The sequence below is a fragment of the Anopheles merus genome, chromosome 3L (assembly GCF_017562075.2).
Source record: "Anopheles merus strain MAF chromosome 3L, AmerM5.1, whole genome shotgun sequence".
Taxonomy (NCBI): domain Eukaryota; kingdom Metazoa; phylum Arthropoda; class Insecta; order Diptera; family Culicidae; genus Anopheles; species Anopheles merus.
In genome coordinates this window covers 1-18,650 of record NC_054085.1, presented here as the reverse complement: position 1 = coordinate 18,650, position 18,650 = coordinate 1, and the positions used below count along the sequence as shown (strand labels likewise).

The 18,650-nt window shown below is 42.1% G+C and overlaps 2 protein-coding genes and 1 long non-coding RNA gene across 3 annotated transcripts; all 3 read left to right on the top strand.

Moving 5' to 3' along the window:
• Window positions 1–206: 206 nt before the first annotated feature.
• LOC121599595 lies at window positions 207–2,610 on the top strand. The gene is made up of 3 exons (XR_006005696.1): window positions 207–327; window positions 1,731–1,922; window positions 2,266–2,610. It is a non-coding gene; the product is annotated as an uncharacterized LOC121599595 (long non-coding RNA).
• A 6,870-nt stretch (window positions 2,611–9,480) lies between these two features.
• On the top strand, window positions 9,481–10,920 carry LOC121598685. The gene has a single exon (XM_041925883.1). The coding sequence runs from the start codon at window positions 9,481–9,483 to the stop codon at window positions 10,918–10,920; it is 1,440 nt and encodes a 479-aa protein (XP_041781817.1).
• Window positions 10,921–12,362: 1,442 nt separating this feature from the next.
• LOC121600466 lies at window positions 12,363–13,045 on the top strand (the record flags this gene model as incomplete). The annotated part of the gene is made up of 1 exon (XM_041929085.1): window positions 12,363–13,045. A coding segment is annotated over exon 1 (683 nt), but the record flags the coding sequence as incomplete, so codon positions are not given.
• Window positions 13,046–18,650: the final 5,605 nt, after the last annotated feature.

Here is an 18,650-nt window from a genome sequence, read left to right as displayed (position 1 = left end):
CAAATACCTCTTAAATTTTATAATTATTTTCATCTCAATTTAGGGATACAAAACCCGGTTGTTTTTTGTTTGCAATAACACGCCTTTTTTTTCGACCAGAGAGTTCATTCCTCGAAAAAAAAAAAAATCGAGCAGATAGCATTACACCGTGTAAAAAGGCATTCAGATTTAGCTGTCACATTGTCTAATGTGATGGACGGCACCAACACACGGTGCAATTATTTGATTCGACGTCAAAATAGCATTTCTCGAAAGTGCAAACATCGTTCTTTTTGTAAAAGCAAGTTATGTTTGGAACGATGTGTAATACCTGTGTTTTACCATAACGTAAGTGAGTTGTTTAAGTGACTTATTGTAAGCTAGTTAGTTGCATTAACCATTAACCAGAGTATAGATAACCCACAATTAAATGTGTCAATAAACATAGTGAACTATGCATTAAATTAACAAGGTCAGTTGCAACGCGTCCAACGCGCATAGCTTAACTACATAAAAGCGCATAGCGTTTTATGTTAACCGACATTCATACCTCGTAAAGATGCGTGCAATTTCCTGGAAATCAATTGTAGCTGGAGTATAAATTTAAGTCATCGCATTAAAAACGAAAGTGATTCATAGAATACTCGTATCAATCACACATTTAAGTCAAGTTTATGTGTGTACGTGTGGCTGTGTCTGAGAGTGAGAAAGTGTTTGTAGGTATTTAATGGTGCTATTATTATTGGTGGCTTATGTGTAACAGCGGTGACAAATGTACATTACTTCTGTAAAAGCAAATCTGTTTTTTTATGTGTAATAATGCAAAAACTCTTGCATTTATGTGAGCCATGGTGCATAAAAATATCAAATTGTGTATTATCATAATCTATAGATTATTTATAATAAGACATTTAAAATTCACGGGCCTAGCTGCCCGTATGGCCAAATTTAGCTATACTTTATCTGTAGATAATGTAGTGAATTTCGTGAACTTGTTATCTGTTTTTTAAAGTTTCCTTGATGTTGTATAATTTTAAGGCTTTATGTACACGTTCATCTTGGATAAAACTAGCGTTTCAACTGAATTCAGGCGGTCCCCGAGATGCACGGTTTATGGGAATCGAAAACGGCCGCAAAACACCGCGTATCTCGAATTTCCGCGTAAGTCGAATCTCGTGATTTCCAGCTTAATCATCACTAATTTTCATGTAGTTTTGCAAGTAGGGGGCGGTTTTAGCCACTCATTTAATTATTTGATATAATTCTGATTGAATTTAGCAGTTTTAAATCATTTGAAATGGTTTTTAACATTTGATCAAAAGGGAAATTATTAGGCATTTTACAATTGATGTGTCAAATCAGTACATTTTGCTCAATAAATTGTCAAATTTAGAAAACCGCGTATATCCGAATCCGCGTATAAGAGGTACCGTGTATCTCGGGGACCGCCTGTATATAGTTTGCAAGCAACACAGAAACATAACGTATTAATTTGAGGTACAGTGTAATCCTTATTTTGAAAATAATCTCATCTCGTGGTTTTCTGATATTTTTTGGTGAAGTTTCAGTCGTAAAGTTTTACAATCTGTTGTGATATCAAAATGTTTATATAGTACTGCAAATATATTCTAAGGAATATATTTAGTCGCCAAAAGTTGACTTTAATTATTAAATTGAAAAATTTAATTAAGAGATGTATGATATTTGACGATTGCTTCACGCGCCTTTTCTAATATTGTTCGAATGTCTAGGCACGAGCGTAGATTGAACAAGTGAATTGAAGTGACTTATACGTATTCAGACACATGAAATAGCCTAGTGGTCCGTTCACACGATTCTTACAATGGCATCTTCGACGGATATAAAGAATACCTTATCAAGTGAATTGGAGGCAAACGAATTACTGGAAGCAGTTCTAAAACAGATGGATGGCATAATATCAGGTATGTCAAAGATTGTTTAACCATTAATTTGAATATTTTGCAATTACAACGGAGGAGCCCTTCATAACGAATACTCCCTAGCATAAGTATTTTTGTTAACGAGTAAATTTTCTCATAATGGGGAACACATTTGTGGTTCTAATACACTTGATTGGTGTCATCTGGTACTCTTGCATGGTATCATCAAGATCACGATCGGTTGTCATTCAGCATTTCTTTATTTTTGCTAATCGATCAGGTAAATGAGAGTTTTGATATGAAGAATCGTTTAATATAAGGTTTTTACCAAAAGGAGAAGATTTGTACTAGTGTACGGTATATTGATGAATGTTTCTTCTTACAGGCTTTTCCGGGTCTACTGCAAAATGAAATGATTTTAATTTAGAAGAAAAATATCTAGTAGGACATATCTGTCACCTGAACAAGCAACGCTTCCTGGACTAGTATTTGCTAGGTAAATCTGATTCAGATTGGTGAAGATTTATAAGTCTCAAAAAATTCATGACTCTCAAAAGATTCATGAATATCTCATATGATTCACAAATCTCCAGAGATTCATGAATCTCAAGAAATTCATAAATCTCCAAAAATACAAAGATCTTGAGCTTGTTATTATTCTTATTCTTGGCATAACAACCTACGAGGTCATGTCAGCCTAAACATGCTTCCGAGATTTCTAGGTAAATTTTACAAACCCGAGCCGGCATCGCGAATAAATGAACACATTTTAACAGTCGTTTAAAGTTCATTTTGGTTTAACCGAGTTCATTTGTTGTTCATTCCTGTTAAAATAAACGATCGTCAAAACAGTTAACGACTGCTCGATATCGTATATAGCCAAACACGGGGAAAAATTCGAGCAGTATAATTAAACGACTGTTAATTTGTATCGCATACGCTCTTGACAGTCGTTTGTTTAACGGCGGCATAGGACCAGTCGTCAAAATTAACAAATGAAATCAATGCGTACGCGATGCCAAATTCTAGCAATTTTTAACGACTCTGGTTAATTTTTGGCGCCGGATAAGTAAGTTAATAAGTATCAACGAGGACTCTCTTCACTACCACAGTTATAAAAATGTTTTTTTTTCTTTTTTTTTGGGTATGCTGTTTATGAGTACTGTGGACTATTACTGAGTCAAACGATTCATTTCACGACGCAACCTGGAGTCGGATGCGAGTCTATCGAAATCGATTTCGACCTAAGGGAGCAGCTGGCTCAAATGGGTAAATTTACAGAATCCTGTCTGGCTGGGCTGTGCTAGTACTTTCGCACAGAACCCAATGAACAAAACCAACATGCTTTCTCGCCCGAACAGTTTGGACAGTTGCATAGCACGAGAATGAATGATGATTTTGTTAGTTGCGTAACAACATGCGCAGAGTGCCCTCTTTTAGCACTGTGCCCTCTTTAAGCATAGTGTGAAAGTGTTTGCATATTGCTAGCATTTTTGCTCTATTCTCAGAGAGCACACTGTGCGTAAACTGCATACTTCGTCAATAGTATAGCACACTTTGATCAGTGCTTTCCGCACAGTGCGCTGTTTACAAACAGCAACAATTTACCCAACACTACATTGTTCGCACTGTACGCACAGTGCAAAGTAGTTTTTTCGCCCATAGTTTTAGGCACGATCTATTGACACAGGTCGATGCAAAGCGCATTACTAGGCTGCCATTTTCAGCTCGCTTTTATCCGTTTCAAGCAAAAATGTTTACAAACAAACGGGAATAGCTACAGCGGAAATGAAGACGGATTTTATATAAAGGATATTGTAATGCTTCAATTTCCTGCGGCCAATCACATAAGAAGAGGTCATTTGAGCCCACTCTGTATTCAGAAACTTTACCGTATAGAACTTTTTCATTGTTTGCAATTCCGTAACCACGAATTACTACCGTTTTCAACGGTCTTTCCGGATGAACCAAAAGCATTCCAAGTGACATTTGTTCTAAATTTTCAATCATGATCTGCTCGAATGTTGCTCGAGATACCAAAATATGTGGATTCGTGTAAGATAAAACGTGTAGAAAGTGTAAAAATTTCGTTTGTGGGTGCGAATGACCTTCTTTTATTGGATGAAGATGGCGTCCAATTCGTTTTAGATTAATTTGCTTTAGTATTTGGCGAAAAAAGATGGTACTTTTGGTACGGCGTTATTTGGTAAAAATTCGATGGTTTTCTTTATAAAATGACTATACGACCAGTAATAAGAACTGGATACGTTATTTCCCAAAGGGTAGAGAAGAAAGCATAGAAAAATACATCTCACAGTTGATTTTAAAGGGCTTTTTCTAAGTTTAAGGTGCCAGTTTAAGGAAAATAGCTCGAAACCCCGATTTTAGAACTCGAAAATGTCAATTGGGTTATATCATAAAACAGCTCAGTACATGTTCCAACTCGATAAGCGAAGTTCTATTAACTTTCAATTAACCACTGAGAGTAAAATTAAACATCGAATCGGCACATTCAGGTACAATACGTATACCTTCCTTATAACCCGGCGACGAATGCTAAATGAGATCCTTGGATTGTATCAGCCATGTAACATTATTATTGCTCAAATAAGTAAAAGAAAATGAGTGCAAAATGTTGAACAAAACTCATTCACTCCATAGCAACGTCCATCGCTAAACATAGGTCAATGTTCAATTTAAATGTCAAAAATTTCATAAGGCTTTCTATCAATTTACTCTAAACGCATCGACCTGTTCTCTTTCAAAGACCTTGTTGCAACTTGTGGTATCACTACACTTGCGTTACCGTTTCCCAAGCTTTAGCTAAACAAAGCTAGGCTTCAAAACGTGGCATGAGCAAATGCGTAAGGAAATGGTATGGACTACCCCGGCATGCCACAAGACCTAATCCTGGCATGCTCATCCCGGCATCCTGGCAGGTACAGAGCAAACGGCAGGCTGAGCCCCCCAGGTTTTCTTAATGCAGCATTGAGTAGCATCGAAGAACGGAAAATCTTCAATGGAAAAGCAGGTAAGAAGACGTGTGAAATGTGTCAGCCATGTTGAATTTGGCTATTTTTTCACGCTTCACGGCGTGAAATAGTCTCGATATGTCTGGTACACGGTTAGATCCACTGGTACATGCGTCGATCATTCAGCACACAGCAAATGCATTGGAATACGCTGAACCAACCGAACCAACCCCCGAAATTACAACCGTGGGAGAGAATCGATATCTCTCATTTTAGATAACCCTGCAACTAGAGAGTTTAGATAAACATACGCAAACAGTTCGCGATGGCGAAAATGGGAGAGATGATAGAATACGATGAATTCTCCTTGCAGTTGGCCTCATAATTAAAACGAGAGAATGATATCCATTCTACAGCGATGTACCATCTTATTATAATCGGGATTTTGACGATACTAGCCTTTTTTTTATATATTGAGTGTTTATAAAACCACATGCCGAACTTACTTCAGGTTATGTCGCCAAATATTGCAAAGGATTTGAACAATTTTCTGCTTGAAATTACTTGCAAATATTTGTCAATTTGATCGCTCTCGCATAAATCGATTTTTTTTGTTTTGTAATTTCTCAACATGAGTAAATATTCAAGTTGAGAAATCTGAGAAATCTGAAATATTCAAGTGCTAAAACTAGAAGCGAAAAAACTGGTTGCCCTCACAAGCTGTTTAAATGCGAGGGCGCTTTGGCTATGTAGTTGTATGGAAAGCGAACCCATGTGACATATGCTCGAAATTGTTTTCCCATATCTGACCGATTATTACTCGATACGCTTGAAATTGTGAATTTGTGTGTGATCAAGTGTGTTGCAAGCGCCAAGACTTGGTATGTTCGTAAATTAGACGTTCCTCTATCGATGGACAATGCCGTCGAGCTCATTTTTCATTCATAGCTATAGTTTTTTATGAAAAAAGCTGTTTTTTTCTATAAAGATTGGTATTATTTAAGCATGAAATGGCTACATCACCAACTATAACCATAGTAAACATCATTTCCAAGCGAATCTAGAAGAAAGCAACGAAAAAGCCGAATAACAGTGGATTTTAAGGAAATTTTGTTTCATTTAAAATTTTGAATTTGAAATTTCTTTTTTTTTTAATTTACAAAAATTGAATATTTACTCATGTTGAGAAATTGTAAAAGAAAATAATACGATTTATGCGAGAGCGATCAAATCGTGGTGCAGTTTAAGTGAAGTTTAAGGCTCCAGTTTAAGGGAAGTTGCTTGAACTTCCGATTATTCTTGCTCAAAAATGTCAATTCCCAATTCTTAAACAGAACTCTGCTCAATGTTCCGTTGCCATGGGAAATGATGACTTTGACTGAAAAAAAGTGGTGAAGCTGAAATCGTTGGATGGAAACAAGGCTATGATTTGTAAATTGACTAGTTAATTTGGCCCGTTTGCAGCGCTATGCAATATGATTGTGGGGATATCTAATAACTTCAAGATGCGCGCAAAGGTTTTTTTAAGACAACGCAATTCCCAAGGAGGCATCTTAAATCCAAGAGACACATTAAGACCAATTAGTTCCAAGATCTTTTACACCGGTACTGGTACCTAACTGACACCATACCGATGCTGAAACTGGTCCTGTAACCCATATTAGTTCTTCAACTGAACACATAACAGTCCTTTACCAGTGTTGAGTAATGAATTTGTACGGTATAAACATATGACCTTCTGTCACTTGAATTGTTGCTTGGGAATTGTATTGAGGGGACGAATGAAGGAAACAAGGAATAAAGAAGAGTCTAGCGCAAGCGTTCAATCAGTACAGACGTTCCTCTCTCTACCAGTTGAGAAATTCACTAACTAAAACATTATGGTCCTTCGTAGAACCGGATAGAATTGGCTATCGAGATAACGACAATTCGTTGCACACGGGTGCATTAGTGGCAGTGTATTGTGCGTTTGCTGTTTCGATACTCGTAGAGAGATTGAGGAAGTGTGCATAACGGCAGTGTATTGTTCGCGCGAGTGTCACAGTGTGAGTTGGACACTAGGACATTCAGTGTGCGTGTAAAATAGCTGTGCGCGTTCGGACAGGCTCATACTTGAGCATACGCATGCGTTAGATCGTGCACTTCACAAGTGGCTTAATTGTGAAGTCCAGATACGCAACATTTGGTGCATCGAGCGTTCAAAGTGTAGAACGTTTTCGGTGAGAAGTGTTGTGTAGCTTCAGTGCGGGAGTGCAAGTGTCCCCACAAACCGAGTACCTGACTTCCAATTCGTGGAACGTCGTTGGTGGTATCGTTTGTTCCAGTGTAGGTGCGCAAGTTACCTACACACGCACATCGAGCGTTTTCAATCTGTGGAAACGTGGTCGGTGCGATACATTATTGTGTGTCGTCGAACCGCTGCCGTTCGAATTCACAAGAAATTACCAGTGCAGGTTTGCAAGTTCCTGTACAAAGCATATCGAACGTTTTCAATACGTGGAAACGTGGTCGGTGCCAGTTATTGTTTCTGACGGTCAAGCCTCAGTCTTTTGGACGCTTGTTGAACAATACATTGTTCAAGTGTTAGTGAACATTGAATTCAAAGTTGTATGTTTCAAGTGTAGGTGAGCAAGTTCCCTATACACGTACATCGAACGTTTTCAATCTGTGGAAACGCGGTCGGTACGGTATCTTTTTGCTTGTGATCGATCATCAGTCGTTCGAATACGCAAGAAGTGTTTTCAGTGCAAGGAGGCAAGTTCCCTGCTTAAGGCATATCGAACGTTTTAATTCGTGGAAAACGTGGTCGGTGCTAACAAACGTATTGTGAACAATACGGTTCGCGCGCGTTATTCAAACGGAGTGAGCGTGTGCGCGAGTGAACAATTCTCTTTTCGGGTTAAGATAAAGGTTCGCGCGCGTTATTCAAACGGAGTGAGCGTGTGCGCGAGTGAACAATTCTCTCTTCTCGGGTAAAGCAAAGTTCCGCGTGTGTTAATCCGGGTGTGTGCGTGAGTGTGCGAACAATAAAACCGCGTGGTTTGAACTAATTCTACGGGTAGAGTACGGGACAAATTGAACTATTTTACGAACATTCAGTGTTGTGAAAAGTGTTTTTTGTTACAAGTGAAAATGCCTGGTTCACCAGTTCCAACGACGTCGGCGGCGTTTAAGGAACAAGACGCATCGCATCGTGTATCACATGTGCAAGCTGCATCAGACAGCGATCATGTCCAAGCCAATCCAATACTGAGGGCAGCCGTGGCAAGAGAAGCTTCGGAGAGTGAGTTTGCAGGTTTTGAATCAGTAAATTCAAGTCCTACTTTTCCAACAGCAGCAATGCTGGCGGAGAAAAGAAAGCGAATGCGTCAGCATTTCGACCAAAGGCTGGACCGCATTGATCAAGCACTACAGCATGCAACAAGAGCGGATGCCGCTTTTCTGAAAGGATGTGCGTCACGCTTGTCGATGCTATCCACGGAATATGAAACATGGCACACCAACAATTTGGTTTCTTCTTCCAATGCACAGTTCGAACAAGAAGAAGAAGAGTACGCCTCTTTCGAGAACCGCCATTTTGAGCTTTCATTGGCAATTGAAAGAAACTTGTCATCAAGTGTAGTTTCCACACCAACACGCGATACCATGCCACACACAAAACTTCCCGAAATGCGCTTGCCAACTTTTGATGGAAAGATGGAAGATTGGTTACCGTTTCGAGATGCCTTTCTCAGTCTTATTGATCGCAATAAGAATTTAGCCGACGTAGACAAGCTACGATACTTAAAAGGCTCTCTTCAAAAGGATGCTCTTAACGTAGTAGGAGACATCGAAATCACCGACGCAAATTATTCTGTTGCCTGGGAAGTATTGAAATCGCGATTCGAAAACAAAAAGCTAGTGGTGAAACGATATCTTGATGGATTATTTGCGATACCACACATGAAAAAGGAATCATACGAATCACTGATTTCTTTAATTGACAGTTTTGAGCGTGGTGTTAAAATGACGACTAGAATGGGAGTGGCCACGGAAGGATGGAGCGTGCTCTTAGCTCACATGGTCTGCTCTAAATTAGACCTGGCCACACTTAAACAATGGGAAATACATCATAGCTCAACCAATGTTCCCACGTATGACGAGATCATGAAATTCCTTCGCAGCCAAGCAACTGTTTTGCAAGCCATGGCTCCAGGCAGGAATCGAACAAGTGAAGCAACACAGCTGGAGGCAGAATGAAAACCCGCAACGAAGTGTACAGCGTGGTTAAGCCGGCCACAAAGGTTTGTTCATTCTGCAAAAGGGCTTCACATGCTGCGTACCTGTGCGAAGTGTTTCGAAATGCATCTGTGGAAAAGCGACACGAGCTAGTGAGGAACGGACAGTTGTGTTTTAACTGTTTGTCGGCGGGTCATCAGCGAAAGGATTGTTCGTCCGGATCTTGCCGTGTATGTCAGCGAAATCATCATACGATGCTTCACAAACCGAATTCTCCAATTGATCAGTCGTCATTAGCATCAGCGTCATCACTGCCGTCTACATCAAATGCAGAAGCAGCTACACCGGCTTCTATTGTTCAACATTGTGCGCGCAACAATTTCGAAAAAATAATCCTGTTACCAACAGCAATGGTACAAGTAGTGAATGTTGACGGAACACGTATCTGGGCTCGAGCTTTACTGGATGGAGGTTCACAGATCAACATTGTTACGGAACGATTGGTACAGCTGTTGAGAGTCCAGAAGAGGAACGAGCATCATCTGCTTGGTGGAATAGGGAAGGCACAGCATTCGTCTCATCATTCTGTGAGCCTTGCTATCCACTCTCACTGCTCTACCTTCAAGGCAAGCTGGAAGTTCCATGTGCTGCGAGAAGTGACGTGGGACCAGCCAGCACATGCAGTCAATCCGGAAGGATTGAACCTACCGAAGGGAGTGACGTTGGCGGATCCTCATTTCTATGAGCCAGGGCCAATTGATCTACTTATTGGGCGAGAAGGTTACAACGATCTACTTTTGGGTAACATTCTTCGGTTGAATAGCCCAAAACTACTACTGCAAAACACGGAGCTGGGTTGGATTGTCTCAGGTCAGGTAAGCCAAGGTCTAACACACTCTTCCTTAGTGCTCTACGTCATGACGCTGAATGACCAACTAAGCCGGTTTTGGGAACTGGAAGGCTGCTACTCCCCTGCGATGTTATCCGTCGAGGAAGCTGAGTGTGAGGCAGCATTTGTACAAACAACTTCACGAGACCACGAAGGCCGTTTCGTGGTAGCCTTACCAACGCGTACTGAAAGGCTTAATCAACTAGGTGACTCTTATGAAGCTGCATCACGGCGGCTACAATCGCTCTGTAGGCGATTAAATATCGACTCGAAATTGAAGCAGGAATATTCTAAATTCCTACAGGAGTATCTCGATCTAGGACACATGGAAGAAATTCCATCTGACCGCCATGACATTGGAAAGACATATTACATGCCGCATCATTGTGTAGTACGACCCGACAGCCTCACGACTAAGCTAAGAGTCGTATTTGATGCATCCAGTTCTACTGATACAGGGGTATCCCTCAACGATGCACTGATGGTGGGACCTTCAGTGCAAGATGATCTTTTGTCGTTGTTACTCCGATTTAGAGTACCCAGATTTGCGATTTTGGCTGACATTGAAAAAATGTATCGCCAAATTTGGGTGAAGGAATCCGATCGTCCACTTCAACGCATCCTGTGGAAAGAATCTGCTGATGATAGAATTCGCATCTATCAGCTGAAAACCGTTACGTACGGCACAGCCTGCGCACCTTACTTGGCCACCCGTTGTCTGCAAGCGTTGGCTAAGGAAGGAGAAACAAGATATCCCAGGGCATCCAAGGTCCTCGAGCAAGATTTTTACATGGATGACATGATCACCGGTGTGGAATCTGTTGAAGATGGCCGGATTATTTGCAGCGAAATAAATCAGCTTCTACAATCGGCAGGATTTCACCTGCGCAAATGGGCTTCAAACTCGTCTGAGTTACTGGAGCAAATACCAGCTGAACTACAAATCGAGGAGATGTTTTGAACATCGATCGCAGCACATCCATCAAGGCTTTGGGTTTAAGATGGATGCCATCATCGGACCAGCTAGGGTTTAGTGTGCCTGGTTGGAAGGAATCAGAAATCATCACCAAACGCATTGCGTTATCAGACTCAGCTAAGTTGTTCGATCCTCTTGGACTGTTAGGACCAGTCATTGTAGTAGCAAAGTGTTTCATGCAGGAGCTCTGGAAGAACGAAAATACCTGGGATGAACCTTTGGAGTCTGAACGGCAACAATTCTGGTTGCGCTTCAGAGAACAACTCGCTGATCTGACTAGCTTGACCATTCCACGACGAGCAATTGGTGGAACAGTGCGAATTGAAGCTCACGGATTTAGTGATGCTTCCCTACGGGCTTATGGCGCCTGTATCTACATACGAGCAGAATCGTCCGATGGCCAAGTCTCAGTACGGTTGTTATGTGCTAAGTCAAAGGTGGCACCGATACCTAATACCAAACGGAAGAAAAACGTGTCCCTTCCACGGCTCGAGTTGTCGGGAGCGTTGTTACTATCACACTTATGGCAGAAGGTGAAGCAAGGGGTGAAATTGGAGCTTAAAATCAACTTCTGGGTTGATTCAACGATAGTTCTTCATTGGCTTTCAAGCAGTCCTTCCCGTTGGAAACAGTTCGTTGCGAACCGAGTTGCGGAAATCCAGCACCAAACCTACAAGATGCCTTGGAGTTATGTGGCCAGCGAGCACAATCCAGCTGACATTATTTCCAGGGGAATGATGCCTTTGCAGCTCATGGATTCCCAACTTTGGTGGCAAGGGCCCTCATGGTTGCATCTTCCAAGTCAAGCTTGGCCTACGAACAAACCCAATACTGAAATTTCCTCGGAAGATTTGGAAGAGCGATCGATTGTAGCCACATCTCAACAGGTACCGCCAAATTTTCTATTCGATCTTTCTTCATCTTACGAAAAATTGGTGCGACTTACGGCATATCTGCTGCGATTCATGTACAATTGTCAACCGACACACCGCGGAAATCTACGAAAGGGGTTTCTAAAAATAGATGAATTAGTGTCAGCGTCTCTAACGCTCGTTCGTCTGGCCCAACAAGAAACCTTTGCTGAGGAGCTTCGGGATGTTCGTCAAACTGGAGCGGTCAAGCCGAACTCAAAACTGAAAACGCTAACACCTATTCTGAAAGAGGGTATCCTACGTGTGGGTGGTCGTTTGCGAAACGCGCCTGTTTCGTATGAACGCAAACATCCGATAATTTTAGCGTTTTCTCACCCATTGACCCTACTGATTGCGCGTTCTTATCATCGACAATATCTGCATGCGGGACAACAAGAGCTCATATCTAGCCTGCGTGAGAGATTCTGGCCCCTTCGCGTACGCAACCTGGCACGAAAGGTCGTATATGAGTGTGTAAGTTGTTTCCGATCCAAACCAACAACGGCAGAGCAAATCATGGGAGATTTGCCCAGCGAACGCGTAAACCCAGTTCTCCCATTCTACAACACTGGTGTGGATCTGTGTGGTCCATTATTCTATAGACAAACCAACAAGAAGGCTGCTCCAATCAAATGCTATGTTGCTGTTTTCGTCTGTCTTGTGATCAAGGCAGTACATGTGGAGCTTATTGCCGATTTGTCTACTCCAGCCTTCATTTCTACATTGAAGCGTTTCATAGCTCGTCGCGGTAAACCATCCGTAATCCAGTGCGACAACGCCAAAAATTTCTGGGGAGCTGATCGAGCGCTCAAGGAGATGTATGAGCTGTTCCAGAAACAACAACATCAGGATGCTGTTACAACTTACTGCGGAACGGAAGGGATCACCTTCAACTTCATCCCTCCGCGGTCACCCCATTTCGGTGGGATCTGGGAGGCCGCAGTGAAGTCGCTTAAACGGCATCTCAAGGCGACGATAGGATCCAGTATCTTGCGGCGAGACGACCTGGAAACTATCTTAGTTCAAGTGGAGGCTTGTTTGAACTCGCGACCGTTAACTGCACTTTCCAACGATCCAGAGGACCTGGAAATTCTGACACCGGGTCATTTTTTGATTCAACGGGCGCTTACATCGGTCCCTGAGCCATCTTATGCTGAGATTCCAGGCAACCGCCTGGACCGCTATCAACAATTGCAGGAGTATGTTCGGCGGATTGGAAGCGATGGAATCGAGACTACTTGTCTGGTTTGCATCCGCGTACCCGGTGGACTTCAAGGCGAGACAACGTTCGGGAGGGCACTATGGTCCTGCTGAAGGAGGACAACCTTCCCCCTCTCAAATGGCGCTTCGGCCGAGTGCTGAAGATTTATCCTGGTGATGACGGCTTGGTTCGAGTGGTTGATGTGAAAACGAAGGATGGAATTTACAGAAGAGCCATCACCAAGATCTGCATACTGCCCGGACAGAAGGAAGAAAGAGAGGTTTCGTAATAAGGGTTGAAAGCTACCTTTCAACGGGGGGCGGCTATGTTGAGTAATGAATTTGTACGGTATAAACATATGACCTTCTGTCACTTGAATTTGTTGCTTGGGAATTGTATTGAGGGGACGAATGAAGGAAACAAGGAATAAAGAAGAGTCTAGCGCAAGCGTTCAATCAGTACAGACGTTCCTCTCTCTACCAGTTGAGAAATTCACTAACTAAAACAACCAGAACCTGAACTTATACGGTTTCTCACATTGATGCCGTCTGTACCAATCATGGAACAGATCCAGACAATATTTCTAACTTCGAACTGATCCCAAACCATTCTCCCTGAAACTTCTGCTTTCTTTATTCTGGCTTAAAAACAGAACATATATCTGTATTGCGTAGTTCCATGGTACAATCGCCAACTCGTACGTTTTAGCGACATGCCCGTAGTGGGTTCAATCCTAGAATGGACCTCCCCTCGTAGCAAGAACTCACTATTCGGCTGCTTGGTATTTTATAAAGTCCGGAAAGCCTGTATAGACCGTCATTTTCGACGATTACGTCAAATTGAAGAGTATATATCTCAGTCAACGATCTATTCAGCACAGTTTTTTTTCCTTTTTTATGTTTTTGTAGCAGGAATTTTGCAGGACATTTTTTAAAGCCAAGATAGACTAATTAGTGTATGTAATGCAAAAAAGACAAATCTGACTGTGGGGCCCTTTCCGTTTTAAGTTCGTAGGCTGAAATTTCAGGCTGTCAGCTGTTTGCATTGTGTAGCAGTTTCGAGCAGCTATCTCTAATTGGGTATAATATACAGGTGGGCTTATCCCAAGGAGGATAAATTTATAAGTCTGATTTATATCGTTTCTGCTTCTGAATGACGATTTTAAGAGTGTTTTGTGTATTCGTCAAGCCTCCAGAAAGCTTGTTTGAACATCAGTTTTCACCCATCCTGTCAAAAAGTGATATTCAAATTTGGTTATAAAAAACATATTATGAGACCACCTGGACTACATACACTTTGATTCTGGATACCATGATCTCTTTAATTCACTTTGGGATACATGTAAACATCACCTTGTTGTGCCATTTTTCGAGCAGGTACTCGAATCTAATTCTAGCTTTGAGGCTAAAATAATCTAGACCAGCGGTCGGCAAACTTTTGAGGCAAAGGGCCAACTTTAGTAAATGATCGAGTGCCGCGGGCCAGGTGAACGCGGGTTTTTATATTTGCGCTTAAATTATTATATTTTAATCTTTTAGAAACATTTTAGGTACAATTGTTGTTTTTCTGTAATTATATCATCCAAGTATGGTTCAAAATTAATGATAACTACTTTAAAAACTAATTCTAATCTTTAATCATTTGAGAATCGACAATAGATGGCTAAAAATGTGATAAGTCAAAAAATAACAAAATGGGATCAATATCACTTCTTGAAGACCGGGAGGATGGGGCCGCAAAAAATATTGTATATATTCCGGGGATGAAACAAAAGTCTGAAAGGCTGAAAAATTATCGAAGCAAACATAGATTCAGTAATTATAAAAATGCTTTATGGACAAGTCAGATGTCAGGCCACGTCAGATCAATTGATAAGTTATGTTGCCCATGAGATAACAGAAAACTCTAAACATGATGACCAAAACAGTGAACCAACCAACTTATAAGCGTGCGCGATCAACGAATGACACCCCGTAGCGTCTTAAATGGACTGCGTACAGAAGTCTGACGTCGCATAAGAACATTTCTGCGTATTGATCACCAACATCTTGGCACTATTAGGCAACAATCAAAGCATCGCAGGAGAGCCCAGGTGCATTTTTGAGGCTCCAAAAAAGCTAAAAATGAAGACAAAGGCACAAGTGGCTACATTACTGCGTTAGCGGGGGAGGGAGATCGATGTAACCCGCCAAACAGTGAAATAATATGGGAAAATTACCACACATATCAGGAAGCAGAAAATGCGTCCACTGACTTCGCAATGGCAAACAATGACGCCAAAAGTCAATGCGTTCACATTATGTGAATTTCGGTAGAATTTTGACATGGCACCCTAGTCCGCAAACTTGTACAACATCCGTCACATGTGTTCCATCGAATTTTTCTGGACCAACATGATGCAAAAGCTCTACTCTAACAATTTTGTCGCGAAAACTTAGGATACCTACAGGCATGTCTTCGTCCATAATGGCGAAAATTCTGGATAACTGATAAAAGGCAACTCCCAAAGTCTTAGATTTATTGTCCAAGGATGCTTAAATAATTACCTTTCAAATTTTGTACGTGTCAAGAAATTATCTCTTCTATATTTTTTTCACAGCCAGCCGAAAAAAGGCATTTTTTCTTCTTCGAGTTCGAACATACTGAACGATCCGTCATTCCATAGTATTTTAATTAAAGTTGAAAGAGTACGATGGTATAAAATGTTATTCTAACTGTATTAATACACGATGCGCAATCTCAGATTGCGCATATAGTCATTTTATCAAAATATATGTCATTTCGCGTAGCCAACCCTGAGCTATAAACGTCATTTCCATACAATTTCAGATTGCGCCAAGATTGCGCATAAATTTCAAGATGCTATTGCTATTGCTACGGTAAAAGATATTCAGTAATTTGTATAGGAATAGTTTCTTCACATCTTTCAAAATCACTCAAAACCTTTCGCGGGCCGGAATGAATGTTGCGGCGGACCGCATTTGGCCCGCGGGCCGGACTTTGCCGACCGATGATCTAGACCGAAAATAGCAGGCTAGTTTTATGTGTGGTTTTGTCTGGAGTGTTTACATGATTTCAGTCTCTAACTGTCGAACTCCATACAAAAAACTGACTAAAATCGTGAAGGGCCCCTGTGTTGGCATTGAAGAAAGATTACCTTGACATTTTCCTACTTAAAGTCTTCATGGACTTAACTCGGAGGAGAATTTCGGATAAAGTCTTGCGCGTTTCTTTCTGTTTTCTAAGCTACCAATAATTACCAATCTTATAACGACGATTTGCCAGAGAAGAAGAGGACGAAAAAGCCTTTTCGCCATCTATTTATTAAATCTAAAACGCTAGTGATGTCAGCGTAAACAAGTTCAAAAAAATGAACGGATTTGTTCCGATCCGTTCCGAACTGCTCGACTCCAGCAGTTGCTCCAACATCCTCCCCCCCTTGACGGAAGTCAATAAACAATTCTACGCATTGCCTTCATATCGGTGCTAAGAGGTAAGATGCAAACCTTCGTAATGGACGCGTAAATGTTCCCTTAGCTGTTTTTAGTGTTACTACGCGTACGATGTTGTCGTCTCCGGGATGGATTCTGTAATACGCGCTAGAGGCCAACGCGTTGTTGGTAAAGATTCGTCCATCAAAATTACCATACGGCCTACGAGAATGTTGTTGTTGTTTTTGTTACCAGACCACGTGTAACTTTTTGCAACTCTTGAAGGTATTCTGTTGCCCAATGCTTCCAAAACCTTTGCACTAATAATTGCCATTTTTGTAGATCGTCTAATGTGCATGATTTCAACTGTGTGTAGTCCGGTTCCGGAACGGCATACATCGATGTTCCGATTAGGAAGTGTGCTGGCGTGAGGGCGGCTAACTCATTCGGATCGTCGGATAATGGTAATAACGGCCGAGAATTCATTGCAGCTTCTATCTGATGAAGTATGGTACAGTATCCTTCATACGACAACCGGGTGTTGCCTAGATGTCGGTAGAGGTGTTTCTTCGCGGTCTTAACTGCGGATTCCACAATCCGCCGAAGTGTGGAGCTTTTGGAGGGGTAAAATGCCAGTTTATCCCCTTATCGGCACATCGGCAGTAATAGTATTGCGGTGTTGCTCATCCTCGAATAGCTCAAAAAGTTCCCTTAGCTCACGTTCGGCTCCTTCAAAGTTTTTTCCATTGTCGGAATGGATATGCGCTGGTAATCCACGCCGTGACGTGAAGCGTCTTAGGGCTGCCAAAAAGCCTGCGGTTGTCAAATCTCCTACCAGTTCCAGGTGAACCGCTTTCGTGGAGAAGCACACGAATACACAAGATAGCTCTTGGCGGCTGCGGCCTTGCGATGCGCAGGCTTCAAATAGAACGGGCCGGCGTAGTCCACCCCAGTGATGGAAAAAGGCCGGCTAGGTGTGATGCGGGATGACGGAAGTTGCCCGATTGGCTGCTGCACCAATGCAGGATCTTGACGAATGCATCGGAAACAGTTCCGCACGATGCCTTTCACCAATCGACGTCCGTCCAAGGGCCAATACTGCTCCCTAATTTGTGATAGTAGTAGCCTTCCGCTGGCATGTTTTCGTTCCTCGTGGAAGTGCTCTGCTAATAGCCGGGTAAAAGTGTGGTGTTTTGGGTAGTACCGCAGGATGCTTAGCTTGATATGGTAGCTGGGACAGGTTTAAAACGACCTCCCACTCGAATTATGCCTTCCTTGTCCATGAAAGGGGTCATTTTCGTAAGGCCGATTGCTTTGGCAAGGCTTCTCCTTTTTTCAGTTGCTTAACTTCCACAGAGAAGGCATCTTGCTGTGCTAGTTTACAAAGAGCTATTTTGCTGTTTCCACATACTCGGCTGTGATTGCTGTTGGTGCTTTAGCATGCGACACTGGCTGCTGCGTTCGTGCTTTCTGCTTCGTGTTGCACACAAAAACGTATGCAGTAGGCTATAATGCGTACCATTCTAGTGTAAGAGGATGAGATATCGAACCATGGATGAGATTGTGCACATACGACAGTAGCACTCACCTGACGTGTTTCTAAGTCCATATCGTCTACCGGTTCCGGTTTGAGCTGGGCCAGGATGATGAAGGGATGCGCTAGCCAGTCTGGGCCGGATTTCCAAAGCGTGCTTTGCTTGAAGTGTGTTGCGGACATGCCTCGGGAGACCAGATCAGCAGGGTTGCAGGTACCCGGAACATGACATGCCGCCCATTTGCCGTGGATGCGAAAAATGTTGCACTTCCGCAACTCGTTCGCTAACAAACGTCTTCCAAGTGTTGGGCGGGTGAAGCAACCATTTCAGGGTTACAGTTGAATCGGACCAGAAGATGGATTCGGCAGACGCAATCTGCATTGCATTCTTGATGCGATGGTGAAGGTGCGCTCCACAGGACAGCTGCACTAAGTTCCAGTCTCGGCAGTGTGACGCGCTTCAAAGGTGCAACGCGAGACTTCGACGCTAGCAGGCTGATTTGCAATTCTCCCTTCGCGCGGTTCACAGCGTACGTATGTGCATGCTCGTAGGCAGCTTCGGAGGCATCGGTGAAAGTGTGAAATTCTACCTTTGAACGTGGTAAAAGTACATAGCGATTAGTTTTATATTCAGCTAA